At 31.8% G+C, this 13,347-nt stretch overlaps 2 protein-coding genes across 2 annotated transcripts in view; both read right to left on the bottom strand.

The window, feature by feature from the left end:
• Positions 1–6,513, bottom strand: part of LOC100161622 (aminopeptidase N) — a 9,206-nt gene extending 2,693 nt beyond the window's left edge. Inside the window, exons 1-9 of the mRNA XM_001948407.5 lie at positions 5,965–6,513; positions 5,489–5,644; positions 3,324–3,653; positions 2,582–2,762; positions 2,177–2,418; positions 1,792–1,969; positions 1,545–1,740; positions 1,125–1,402; positions 71–264 (exon numbers count right to left, since the gene is read on the bottom strand). Of these exons, the coding sequence (XP_001948442.2) occupies positions 71–264; positions 1,125–1,402; positions 1,545–1,740; positions 1,792–1,969; positions 2,177–2,418; positions 2,582–2,762; positions 3,324–3,653; positions 5,489–5,644; positions 5,965–6,413 (2,204 nt within the window). The 5' untranslated portion in view covers positions 6,414–6,513. The remainder of the gene's footprint in view (positions 1–70; positions 265–1,124; positions 1,403–1,544; positions 1,741–1,791; positions 1,970–2,176; positions 2,419–2,581; positions 2,763–3,323; positions 3,654–5,488; positions 5,645–5,964) is intronic.
• Positions 6,514–9,801: 3,288 nt separating this feature from the next.
• Positions 9,802–13,347, bottom strand: part of LOC100572539 (mucin-2) — a 9,420-nt gene continuing 5,874 nt past the window's right edge. The window contains exons 5-7 of the mRNA XM_029486326.1: positions 12,665–13,137; positions 12,301–12,459; positions 9,802–11,731 (exon numbers count right to left, since the gene is read on the bottom strand). Of these exons, the coding sequence (XP_029342186.1) occupies positions 9,859–11,731; positions 12,301–12,459; positions 12,665–13,137 (2,505 nt within the window). The 3' untranslated portion in view covers positions 9,802–9,858. The remainder of the gene's footprint in view (positions 11,732–12,300; positions 12,460–12,664; positions 13,138–13,347) is intronic.

Raw genomic sequence — 13,347 nt, 5'->3', positions numbered from 1 at the left:
TTACGGACTAGTAAGACGGAGACAACACACGCGGGTATCACGTCCTTTAATATTATGAACTAGGATTTACTCTTCGCCGTTTTTCCATCGCCGAAAGTATTCCGGAACCGTAGTCGTCCGATAGATAATATACTCGTCCAATTTACACGCCCACGTCGCAAACGTGTTCCAGCCGATATTGATGGGGTACTGGGGATTTTTTTGTTCGGCGACGAGTTTGTTGAACATTTTGAAAGCAGTGCTGGCTAGGTTAGAAACAACGGCCTGTGTGAACATGAATGCGATTTAATAGGATTCGTGATAATATTACATCATAATATAATATTAAGCTGCGACTTATACAACCGAATGACGCTTTTACATTTTACGTTATATTTATACGATTTTATTACTTGACATTCGTATAGTGTTGCAGGACTAAAATAATTTATTTCAAGAATGTCGAGAATGTTCAACGAATGTGGATAGGTGTGCTCTTAAATTTGCATTATTAATGTCCTTTAATTAATTGTTACGCTCATGTTAATTATGCATATGTTACAAATTGTTGCTATACAATTTATGCATAGCGTGTCACAATATTGTCATTTTATTATGTTACGATTAAGCAAAAATTATTTTTTTTTTTAAGTTGAATATTATACATTATACATGTTTGCAAATTATTATGGTTTATTCTATCAAAAATAAAAACATAAAACTGAGCAAGTCACTTTTATCGTCACAGCTTACGTTCAATACTTATATAGACATAATAATATTATATAGTTAATGCAGACCGTAAGTAATAAATATAAAGCACTGAACTTGTTCATTAAAGATTAACAACTATTCAAAATTTAATGGGCAATTTCTATTAAATTGTGTCGTAAATTAGATAGGTACACGTTTACTCTATGATATGTTCATCATAGAATATACGACAACTGCAAAAAAAACTCATTTAATAGATTAACTGGTACTTATCTATAAATCTATAATATGCAGTTTTTTTCTGACCATACTGTATATATATGCTTTGTCATCAAAATAATTAACAGTGACGATAGCGGAATTATATATTATTATTAGACTATTATGTAATACCAGAATATGAGTAAAATTAATTTCAAGGCGATACCCACCTTGACATCAGGTAACGCATTTCTGCAACGTCTCATACGGTTTAAAACATAGTTTAAACTATTCATGGCCGAGAACCATGGTATTATGTCATCTTCCTTTTCCAGATACTGTGTAAAGCTCATTGGTATCTTGTAATTCAGCAGACCCGCTTTTGCCAAACTGAACGAATCGTCAATCAATTGAGCTCTATTGAGAATGTGTACTTCTTTAGGTGAATCGTTTAGCTGTTTGATTAACGACAACCAATTGTCTTCCGTATAGTTTACCCTGTAGAAACCTAACGTGAAAATAAATACCTAACGATAATACAATATCATAATAATATTATGGTCAATGGCTTGAGCCCAGAAGTTGAAACGAAAGTATTATGAAAACTATTAACTAGGTAGGTAAGCGTTTGCGATAAAAATTAAGTCCACCTGTTGATTGTATATTGAAAATGTACCATTCGACGTCATCGTCGATCGGGATAACGGTTTCGTTTACGGACGGATTCAGCCAAACAGTCGGGGCGGACTTGGTGTCGAAATTTTTTTCTTTATTCGTCGTATAACTCAAACGAATAAACCACTTGGATGTATCATTTGACTCAGAAAAACCGGATAAAAAGCGTTGCTAAAAAAAAAAAAATTAATTGCTTGTAGCGATTGTTGGGTTAGTTCTTACTTGAGTTAAGACAAGTGATTTATCTTTTTTAATGACATTCACCACGGGATATCCGGCTTGTTCCGTCCATGTGTTCATCATAGTGCGAACGCTGTTACCGTTCAAGCCGGACTTTGTCAGGTCGAATAGCGCATTGTCGAACGCATTCCACAGTTTTTCCGGTTTCACTGCGGTATACCTATAATAATATGGTATTATACTGGATGCTACATGCACTTATTAGATTAGTTCTCTCCGTATATCGTTACGAGTAAAAAGTTTTTACATACATTTTGGATTTCATATATTTTTCAAAAAATATTATTGTTGTTAAAACGTTTTTAAGATATTTTAAAATTATAATCATTTAAAATTTCTGAATATCTGAGAAGTATAATATACTTACTGGTTATGGGTCAGATATAAATTAATGGATTTTTTGAACGTTTCTTCACCCACCCAATCGTTGAGCATCATCATGATCGCCGCTGCCTTCTGTCCGGACAATCTGTCAGCGGTGTAATAATCCGCATCTCCTGGCTTGATTGCTGGCGCGGACAAAGGCCGCATTTGATTTTTGTCGTCATCCAGGGCCAGCCGTTGCTGGTCGACGATGAAAAAGTGCTCTAGTCGCCATTCCGGTTCCAACTGTAACAGCGTGCACACAATAATAGGACGTTATTATCATCTTCGCGACGATGTATAATATTTTTAATACGTTATATGCACATGCACGGTGCTCGATCGAGCAATGCCAACATAATAATGTGTGGTATAGACCACCGGTATCATTATACCACATAAATATTACCGTTGCGGTGGCAAAGTATTCCAAATAAGTAGCTAGCCCTTTGTTCAGCCACGCAAAGTCCCACTGGGCCGGCGTCACTAAATTGCCAAACCATTGCGTCGCCACGGCATGTCCCACCGCTGTCTTCGCCGACATTATTGCCCTGGAGTTCGTTTTCATGTCGACAAAAAGCGTTTTCTCCCTGTCACGCACAAACATGCCGTTAAATGTTATTATTTTAATACAAATACAGATGTGTTCTGAAGAATACCCATTAGACGAGACCGAGTGATTACACTAAGTGTAAATACAAATTTAAACGGGTCGAAAGTTGGTAGATGTTATTGATTAACTCATCAGTTGAGATAATGAATAGATACTCTCTGTAGGATGAATAAATTAGGTGATCACCATACGGCATTTTAAGGAATGATCTATGCATAACTCGCACAGTTCAAGAACCAAATAATATTTATTTTTATTTTTATTTTTATATTATCTAAGGACTTTTTATTTTTCTAAATTGCCCACAATAATATGTACCATTAATTTATTTAGTGTACTGCGTAATGGCATGAATAAAAGACAAATACAATTTGTGTCTTAGGACTTAGATTACTCTTGAATCAGAGTGTAAAAATGAATGTTTCTGCACAAGGAAGTAATTTAAACTCGAATTTTTTTTTATCTACCAACGCTATTATGAATAATAATATGATGCGATTCTTGGTCTGTGTGAAAATGGTTTTATTATGTACCTTACCGGAATGTGGTTAATCCCCAATTATTTTCGACTTGTTCTAAGCCTAGTATTGGCATGGCTAACAAGTTCAGTTCAGGCATAGCGTATGGTATGCCAGTGTAATTTTCCATGACCCTCAAAATGTCAGGTGCCGCTTTCGTCGTGTACTCGATTTGATACAAGCGGCCCAAATGAGAGTACACATTGGTCGCGCTCAGTCGAGTATTGTCGAATTTTTCGAATTCACCGACGAAAAACGCGACCGAAGACGTGGACATGCATGGTGTCTGCGCAAAATGAACCCATTTCCTGCTATGATATTCAACCGAACCATTCGCGAGTATCTCGTCCCTGCAATACAATATAATATTATGGTTTATAAGTTAATTCTTAAAAGACCAATAATTGACACATTGTAAATATGTACACATCAATATAAGAATATATAAAATTATAACGTCATAATGTTGCTTGAAAATCGTGAACTCTAAGTTAAACTCGTATGGTTTTTTTTATTCATATTTATTTTTAAAAAAACAATAATATAAGACGGAAATTATCATACAATTATGTGTATCATAAACTGTTTGGTTTAAAACAACAACAATACGATATATATTATTATAAACAAAGATAAAAACATCAATTTTAAAAATAGACGAATAAAAATATTTTTTTTTTAAAGTTGAAGTATCTGTACCTCCACTGGGAGGCTTTTCCCTCTCTTTTCCAATATTTTAATTTATTTACTATCATCAAATAAACTATTATTGCTCAAACTTGTAACAGATAGCCTATTAAATAAATCTGAGAAAAAATATATTATAAATACCTTTTATATCAATATCACATGAATATAAACATAAATTACAATAACCCATACATTTTTACCTACAAATTTTTTTTGAATTATGATCATTCCCAAGTCACAACATAATATGTTCTATGTATTAGCAGGTATTTACAGCCTCCCATACAAGTTTATTATCTATGAAGTCAATGTTTCTATAATAATCAATAGTTTTAACAGATAATAGCTGTATAACACACAAACACAGCGTTTTTAAATATACGACCATGTGGGAATCTGTAGGCATTTAGGTTAATCTAGGTTTAACATTTATGGAGTGCTTGAACTCTAAACACATTGATAGATGATAGGAGTATACAACAATATTAATATCACAGTCATTTTTAATGAAAAATAACTGAATATTCTTTGATAGTAAATTCTAATGGAAACATTGTAAACTATAATAAATTATGGATGCACGATTTGTAAACAAATTATATTGTATACCTAGTGCCCGTAGTACCTTTTTATTTTCCTGGAAAATACCACTACACGGAGGAGTATCTGTAGTCCCTACTATTGTTGAAAATTGTAACGATTTGCGCCAATTGTTTTACTATCAGAAAACTCATTTGATTGTAGACTATAACAATATCTCAGATTATGCTCAGGTTAACTATCCTCCTCTATATGATAACATATTTTAGTTAATTTTTACAATTTAATATTGTAAACTGTATTATTTGTAAAGATTGGTTAAAGAATTATGACACAAATAGTAGTATATTTATACCACAATATTGGAAAGCTCGTTTTGAAATTGTAAGGGCTACTTCACAGTTGAATAAGGTTGGTCTTTTATATACTAAATAAGTTTGAACTGTTCCGTATGCCAAAATAATTTAATGGTGGGTCAAAATGTCCAATCTTTATGAATTTTTGATTATGTTAATGAAATTAAAATCACAAATTATTTTTATTTTGAATTAATAAAAATTTCATTTTTAAATCTGATCATATTTTATTATTGGGTATTCAACCTGTTCAGGTGTGAATTTGTATTTTATAGTTATATATATAAAATTGTATTATACGAAGTACCTACTACTACGATTAAAGATAGTACTATCTTTAATCGTGCCTACTACCTATTACACACGTGGTATAAAATAATTGTTTACAGGTTGTACATGAAATAAATATAAGTTAATATTATTGGAAAATTAATATAATATTTAATAATTTAATTACTCGGAATATTATAGCTACATTATTTTAAATTAAAAATATTTCTAGTATAGGTATATAAGAATATTTGTAGGCGGTAGTATGACTTTAAATATTAATTTACTCTAATATTAAACCTACCGCATTTTAACATATCTATACTTACACATGAATGGTATCTATAACTGGCATATTTGATAGAGCAATTTCATTCTCTTTAACTTTTATTGATATATTGAAAGGTGTTCTAAAATTTGGTTCATCATAACAAGGGAAAGTACTTCTGGCCTGTGTGGTTTGAAATTGGGTGGCAGCTATCCATCTGAAAAAAATGATTAAAATAAAATATAGTTACTATTAATATTATTACAATATGATATATACTATAATAGGTATGGAAAAATGTTTTAATCATATTTAGGAATATATAAATTGCTGGTAATATAATTATATAATTTTAATATACTTAAAATTGAGCACTGTAATTCAATATAGGTATATAGTTCAAATATAGTCTCTATTCTGTATTTTGTACATTTATTACACCTGAATGTATTGAGTACATTAGCTTGAAACAGCAGCTTAAGATTTTATTGATAAATAATTTATATACAAAAAAGAAAAATGTATTATTGAGCTTACTTTTTTCCATCCGAATCGGTTTCATAACCGCTTTTAAAAAAACCCATTCCGTCGTCTCTGAGAATACCTTCAAACCTTATGCGGATCGTGTATCTTCTGTTGGCCAAGACGTGTCCATCCATCGATATCACCACCTGTTCCCGGTCTTCCGCGTAACTCCAAGAGTTTACACTGATGTCCCTGTCGGTGTTTTCGTCCGTCACCCTGATGTCGTGCAACACTAAGTCCTTAGAGTTCAGCGTGATCGTGGAAGTGGCGGTCATCACTGCGACCGTGATATCCACGCTGCCAGCGAACGAAGCGTTTTCCGGTTCAAGGTTCGGTTCTAATCTCAGCGCGTATGACCGCGGTTCTGTGTTAACCGGCAACCGTCTTGTATCCACGGTCTGGCCATCGTAGCCCTGGGCAAGGCAGAGAACTACGATAGAAACCACCGTCGCCCACAACATTGTGTATGCAGTGAACAACCACGGTGTTTGGATAAATATTGGCAACTGCAGCGCTGTATGGTAAAAATGTGTGCCGCAATGCAAATACGACTATACAATTAGTAATAATATATTTAACATTGCACTAGAACAATAAATTCGCTATAATCTTATCTATTGTAACGTCCGGAGGTGTTTCGTATTCGTGTCACGATGTATTGACATGTTTGGGCACTTCAAGCAATAATTCGTCATTGCAATATTAAACCTAATAAATAAAAAATTATTGTTATATTGTGATCATGAAATAATAAGTACATAAAGGTAGTAATAACGACCCTATATGAATAGTTTTTTATTTTTTTTTTTACCATACGTATTTCAGTATTTGATCACCTGGTAGGTTACCTACCTAGGTACTTAGGATTTACATAATACGTCCTATATTGCATGGATATTCCCACACGTGGTTAACGTTTGTAGTAAACTTACTACAAACGTCGAAAATTAGCGACTTTGTGTAGTTAAGCTTAACAAGTTAAGTTTATAATGTGCTGGTGTTGTGACTGCGATTACGTCATACAAATTAAGTAAAATACGTTTGTAATATTATGTAAATATTTCCATACCGTATCTATACGTATCAGTATACGAATGTTCTCGATTAAATAGTTATCACTATGCATGCTTTTATATACTCTTATTTATAGGAGACCAAGCAGCTAGCTGAAATCTATTCTATATAATAATATTACGAGTTTTAAAACGAACATTTAAAATTTGATACTTTTGAATATTTCATACATTTTAGGAAAAATGTTATAAATTCTTAATTTTTATCCACATTTAATATTTCTTATTTATTTTATTATCGGCTGTGTACTTTATAATCAGTTATTAAAATGATTTTTTCAGACTTGCAATGTTTCAAAGAGCAAATTTCACCACTTTACGCAACAAAACTTTTTACAATGTCATATTTTTATATCACAGTAGACCGTAAACGCCACGACGTCGTATTGTATTTTTTGTCCATCTATAGTTTTCCGCCACATTTTATTAATATCTATAGATACAACATAATTTTTTTTTTTTATAAAAAATAATATTTTATATTCTAATATTATGTAACTTATAAATGACAAGTTCTAATTTATGTTTGAACTTGTCATAACTTTTATTTTCATTTTGAATACATATTTTTTGGTTTATTCGTGGTTTTTATTTTAACTTCCTAACCATCACAATGCATAGTACAATATTATGATTATTTCCACTGTATCTTTAATCGATAATAATTGTGTAACATTGTGCATGACGTATGGCACTCGTATATAGTAGAGATATTTCAGGTATTATATTTTATGTCTTCTTTAGTTATGATAAACAATCATAAAATAATAAATTATTGACTTAGTTAAATTATTAATTAGTCTAATATGCACTACATACATTATAATTATTAATGAATTGTTTTAGTGATGATACATAATATTATAATGAACAGGAATAATTATCACTTCACCAAATAAAATATAATAACACACGTTTCAGGAATGTGAAAAAAAATTATAATTATTTGCAAAAATACAATGCAAATTGTACAAATAATAATTCAAAAGAAAAATATTTCACCTAGGTACATTATTTTTAAATTAGTAATTCTACATAAATTGTAAAATTTTAATATATTGTGTATCAAAGGTAAATATAACTACCTATTATAGTTAAAAGAATTTTAGTCGACTCCAAATTTTTGTCTTGACATATCTAATGGTGATAATATTATCATAAAAAGGAGGGCAAGTGGGTATCGCTCTGCTGTAGGTACAATAAGGTTATAAGTGGGTCACTGTAATGGATAATGTTAAATTTGAATCCAATGATATAATATCATTGTATACGAAAAACGATTCTGAGGGAAAGCCAATATCACTAAGTATATTTGATGATATTATTGTGAATAAAGTAATTTATTTATGGGGCACCTTGTTTTAAATTTTTAATCCTTAGCTATAAAAATTAAAAATTTTCTACATTTTTACTAATAATCATTTGTAAATTTTAAAATTAATACATTTTGTCAAAATTCAAACTTTAAATGAAAATCAAAGCATTTTTACTACCACAAAAAGAGATGACAGACGCACACAAAAAAAAAATAATAATCTTAATTGCTGTATGACTAATACAAAATATTTCTTAGTAAATGCAGTTTAAGTCTATAATGTGCTCTAAGTATTTCTGCTTAATATCTATATTATCTTATATTTTCATTCCAATGTTTCTATAATTTATTATTATTTATCTATGCTTTTATTAATATGTAATAAAATTACAACAATTATATTAAGATATTATTATTCATACTTCTCTCACAGAAACGATTAACTCGAAGTCATTGAAATATAGTATTTAAAGAAAACCATTGATATTTTGTATTGTTTAACATAACCACTTAGCCTACCTGTCACCGAGGTGTCACCTACTAACTTGAAACCTAACCTAACCGAGGTATTAGCTGGGGCCTGAGTTGCTTAAATAAAAGTGGCCTGTTTTTCAATTCCAGAGGATTTACAACTTTTTATGGTGACCAATAATGTTCTTAGAATAGTATAAATTTAGAATTTTTAGGTCTAATTATTTTATTCAAAAATGCAGTTTTTGATTAATGCACTAGAACTTTATACCTAATAGTTAATGCAAAATCAAAAATAGACATTATAAATATAAATAAAATAAATATGTGTTTAGTCTTTGTCTTATATCGAAAAGTAAAATAAGCAATACGATATTATAATAATTTGGTGACAAACTGCCGAATCACATTCCGCAGACCATAATTTGCTTAGAGTCTCTTATCTCTTAAGCAAATTGTTATTACCTATTTAGGTACTGTAGTTCAAAATTTCAATAATTACTATATTTTATTAATAAACTATTATTAATTACTTTGATATACCTAATATTTATTATAGTTCTAATTTAAATTTATATTGAATAAAATAAAATGCAAAATATTTTATTTTTGATTTGTTTGAAATTTTAAAGATCTTTAACAATAATCCTTAAGACAATTAAAATATTAGTTTATATTTTAAGTTGTTTAAAATCCAATATTATTCGTTTTACTAAATGTTGAACCGAATGAACGATTATTAAGATAATTTATTGATTGCGTTACACAAAATAGGTAGTTAATCAAGAAACTTGTTCATTTTTAAGAACATTATTACATATGTCATGAATATTAAATATTGACTAGATATATCAACTCTTGGTAAGTCTAATAAATTGGTGTTAATCAAAAATTTAATTATCATTTAAAAATAATAACTATATAATTTTTTTATTATAAATTTATTTATCAACAGAACAATTAATATTGTGGTAAATTAAAACTTACCAAAATAAAATTAACAAATGCTCATTAACAGAAAATCAAAAAAAAATTTCTTTGTATAGTTTACAGAGAAATATTTACATTGTTGCTGAATAGATTTTTCCTAGCAAGCTTATTCCAGAAAAATACTGTGCCCATTAAAAGAGCTATAATTATTAACATACTTGTGAACATAAAATTAAATACATAATATGCTCGTTCATAAAATGGTTTAGTAGACACAACTTTAGTCATTGGTTTATATGTTGAAGTTGTATATTTGGTAGTAGGCACAAAAGGTTCCGATGTTGTGCTATAATAAACTGTTGAAGAATCAGTAGCAACAGAGGTGGAAGTGGTCTCTTGTGCTTCCGAAATCGTACTAGAAGGCACTGATGACGGATCTGTAGTAACCGGGGTGGAAGTAGATTCTTTTGTTTCCTCAATTGTACTAGAAGACATTGACGAAGACTCAGTAGCAACAGAGGTGGGAGTGGACTCTTGTGTTGCCGAACTCGTACTAGAAGGCACTGATGACGAATCTGTAGTAACGGGGGTAAAAGTGGATTCTTGTGCTTCCGAACTCGTACTAGAAGGCACTGATGATGGATCTGTAGTAACGGGGGTTGAAGTAGATTCTTTTGTTTCCCCAATCGTACTTGAAGGCACTGATGACGGATCTGTAGTAACGGGGATGGAAGTGGATTCTTGTGCTTCCGAAATCGTACTAGAAGGCACTGATGACGGATCTGTAGTAACCGGGGTGGAAGTAGATTCTTTTGTTTCCTCAATTGTACTTGAAGGCACTGATGACGGATCTGTAGTAACGGGGGTGGAAGTGGACTCTTGTGTTTCCTCAACTGTACTAGAAGACACTGATGACGAATCTGTAGTAACGGGGGTGGAAGTGGATTCTTGTGCTTCCGAAATTGTACTAGAAGGCACTGATGACGGATCTGTAGTAACCGGGGTGGAAGTAGATTCTTTTGTTTCCTCAATTGTACTAGAAGACACTGATGACGAATCTGTAGTAACAAGGATAAAAGTGGATTCTTGTGCTTCCGATGTTGTGCTATAATAAACTGTTGAAGAATCAGTAGCAACAGAGGTGGAAGTGGTCTCTTGTGTTGCCAAAATTGTACTTGAAGGCACTGATGACGGATCTGTAGTAACCGGTGTGGATGTAGATTCTTGTGCTTCCGATGTTGTGCTATAATAAACTGTTGAAGAATCAGTAGCAACAGAGGTGGAAGTAGATTCTTTTGTTTCCTCAATTGTACTAGAAGACACTGATGACGAATCTGTAGTAACAAGGATAAAAGTGGATTCTTGTGCTTCCGATGTTGTGCTATAATAAACTGTTGAAGAATCAGTAGCAACAGAGGTGGAAGTGGTCTCTTGTGTTGCCAAAATTGTACTAGAAGGCACTGATGACGGATCTGTAGTAACCGGTGTGGAAGTAGATTCTTTTGTTTCCTCAATTGTACTAGAAGACATTGATGACGAATCTGTAGTAACAAGAATAAAAGTGGAGTCTTGTGCTTCCGAAATCGTACTTGAAGGCACTGATGACGGATCTGTAGTAACCGGGATGAAAGTAGATTCTTTTGTTTCCTCAATTGTACTAGAAGGCACTGATGATGGATCTGTAGTAACCGGGATGAAAGTAGATTCTTTTGTTTCCTCAACTGTACTAGAAGACATTGGTGATGATTCTGTAGGAGTTTCTGCATATCTCTTATTTCTTATTGAGTTCAGTTGATTAGGAGCCCCTCTCATTATATATTTTTCCAGACATAAGTCACCCTTGTAACTTAAGCTTTGACGTAATTTGCCAAGTTGCTCTAATTCACCAACAAAAATGGTAACCATAGATGTTGAAATTAACGGAGTTTGTATAAAATGAACCCAGGTCTTGTACGTATATTTGGTTGAATCTTTTCCAACTGGCTCATTTCTAGAAGTAACAACATTTGAACTATTTTAATAGGCTTTATGTCATTTATATAACAAAATAAATGGAGGGATGGGTGAATTTAATACCTATAGAAGGAATAAACACCAGATGTCTATCCTTTTTCAGTTACACGTTTTATAAAGTACCTAATAGGCATGCGTAGTCTATCATAATAGGACTAAAAACAATGAAAAAAAACAAATTATTCTAATTTATTGGTTTGATTTTGGGGATTATATATATGGCATAAAAATCTCTAAAAAGTAGCATTGTGTATACTTGTTCAGACAATTTTTTTTAGAAATTTTATAATAATTTATTCTAAAATGTTCAACATTTTTAACACTATATTCAAACTTTATGATTTCTGATGATTTTTCTATTTCAGTGTGTACAATAAATGAAATAACATAATATTTTAGGTATATAAGAATTATAATGTATTAGAATTTACCTATTTGTTTTGAACCCAAAGAAATAATATCCATTTAAAAGAAAACATCATGACTTTTTTATGTTTCATTTTAAATTTATAATTTTAAAAATAATCAACCAAATGCAATTCTTACATGTCAACTGTGTTCAAAATCGGCATTCTTGACAAAGCGATTTCGTTCCTTTTAGTTTTTATGGATAAGTTAAATGGTGTTTTAAAATGTGGTTCATCATAACAAGGAAAAGCACTTCTTGCGCGTGTGGTTTGTAATTGATTGTTAGCAGCCTCCCACCTGTAAAATAAATATAACGGTAATACAGTATTGAAAATCTATGAATATAAAAAAAATCTAGCTATTTGATGAAATATAATACTGTATATTATGTTTAAATACATATTTTATTCCGTCCAAATCGACTATGTAGTCACTTTTATTCGATATGGCGATGTGCAACAGCGAAGTGCAACAGCAGAAAGCGATAAACATACAAACCTACTTTTTTACATGCAGGTAGGCATCGTAAGAAGTGTGGAAAATTTTGGACGCATCGTCGTTCAAATAACCACTATAATCAATATGTATAGTGTATTTTCGTTTTGCCAAAATAAGTCCCTCTACCTTGACTTTCACTTGTTCCAGGTCTTCCATGCACTTCCAAGAGTCAACCCTGACATCGGTGTTGGTGTTATCATCTGTAATCGTGATTTCGTGCAACACCAGGTCCTTGGAGTTAAATGTTATCTCGGCTGTGGTGGTCTTCACTACGATTGAGATGTCCACTAGGCCGGTGAATGAAGGGTTTACTGCATCAAAGTCCGGCACCACGCTTAGCGCGTACGATTCCGGTTCTGTGTCGTCTGGCAACCGTCCGAAATCTAAGTTAGGTTTTTCATCATATCCCCGGACGTATGCGAAAACGACGAGAAACGCAATATATAATCGCGGCCGCATATTGTCAAACGTGAACAACTAACTAATAACTAGAGTACTTACCGAAAATCAACGACAAATTTAAGGTAATCTAAACGCAAACACCTATATTATATATACATAATGATGATATACAATTACCATTATCTTATCGGGTGGACGAGTAACGAGAAACGAGCGGAGACGTTTTCGTTTTTTCGACACACTTAAGTACACCGTAATGTTTATTATAAACGTGATTCGATAAAG

Source organism: Acyrthosiphon pisum, chromosome A1 (genome assembly GCF_005508785.2).
Source record: "Acyrthosiphon pisum isolate AL4f chromosome A1, pea_aphid_22Mar2018_4r6ur, whole genome shotgun sequence".
NCBI classification, from domain to species: Eukaryota; Metazoa; Arthropoda; class Insecta; order Hemiptera; family Aphididae; genus Acyrthosiphon; species Acyrthosiphon pisum.
The sequence above is the reverse complement of the archived record's forward strand: the minus strand, read 5'-3'. Positions and strand labels throughout refer to the sequence as shown.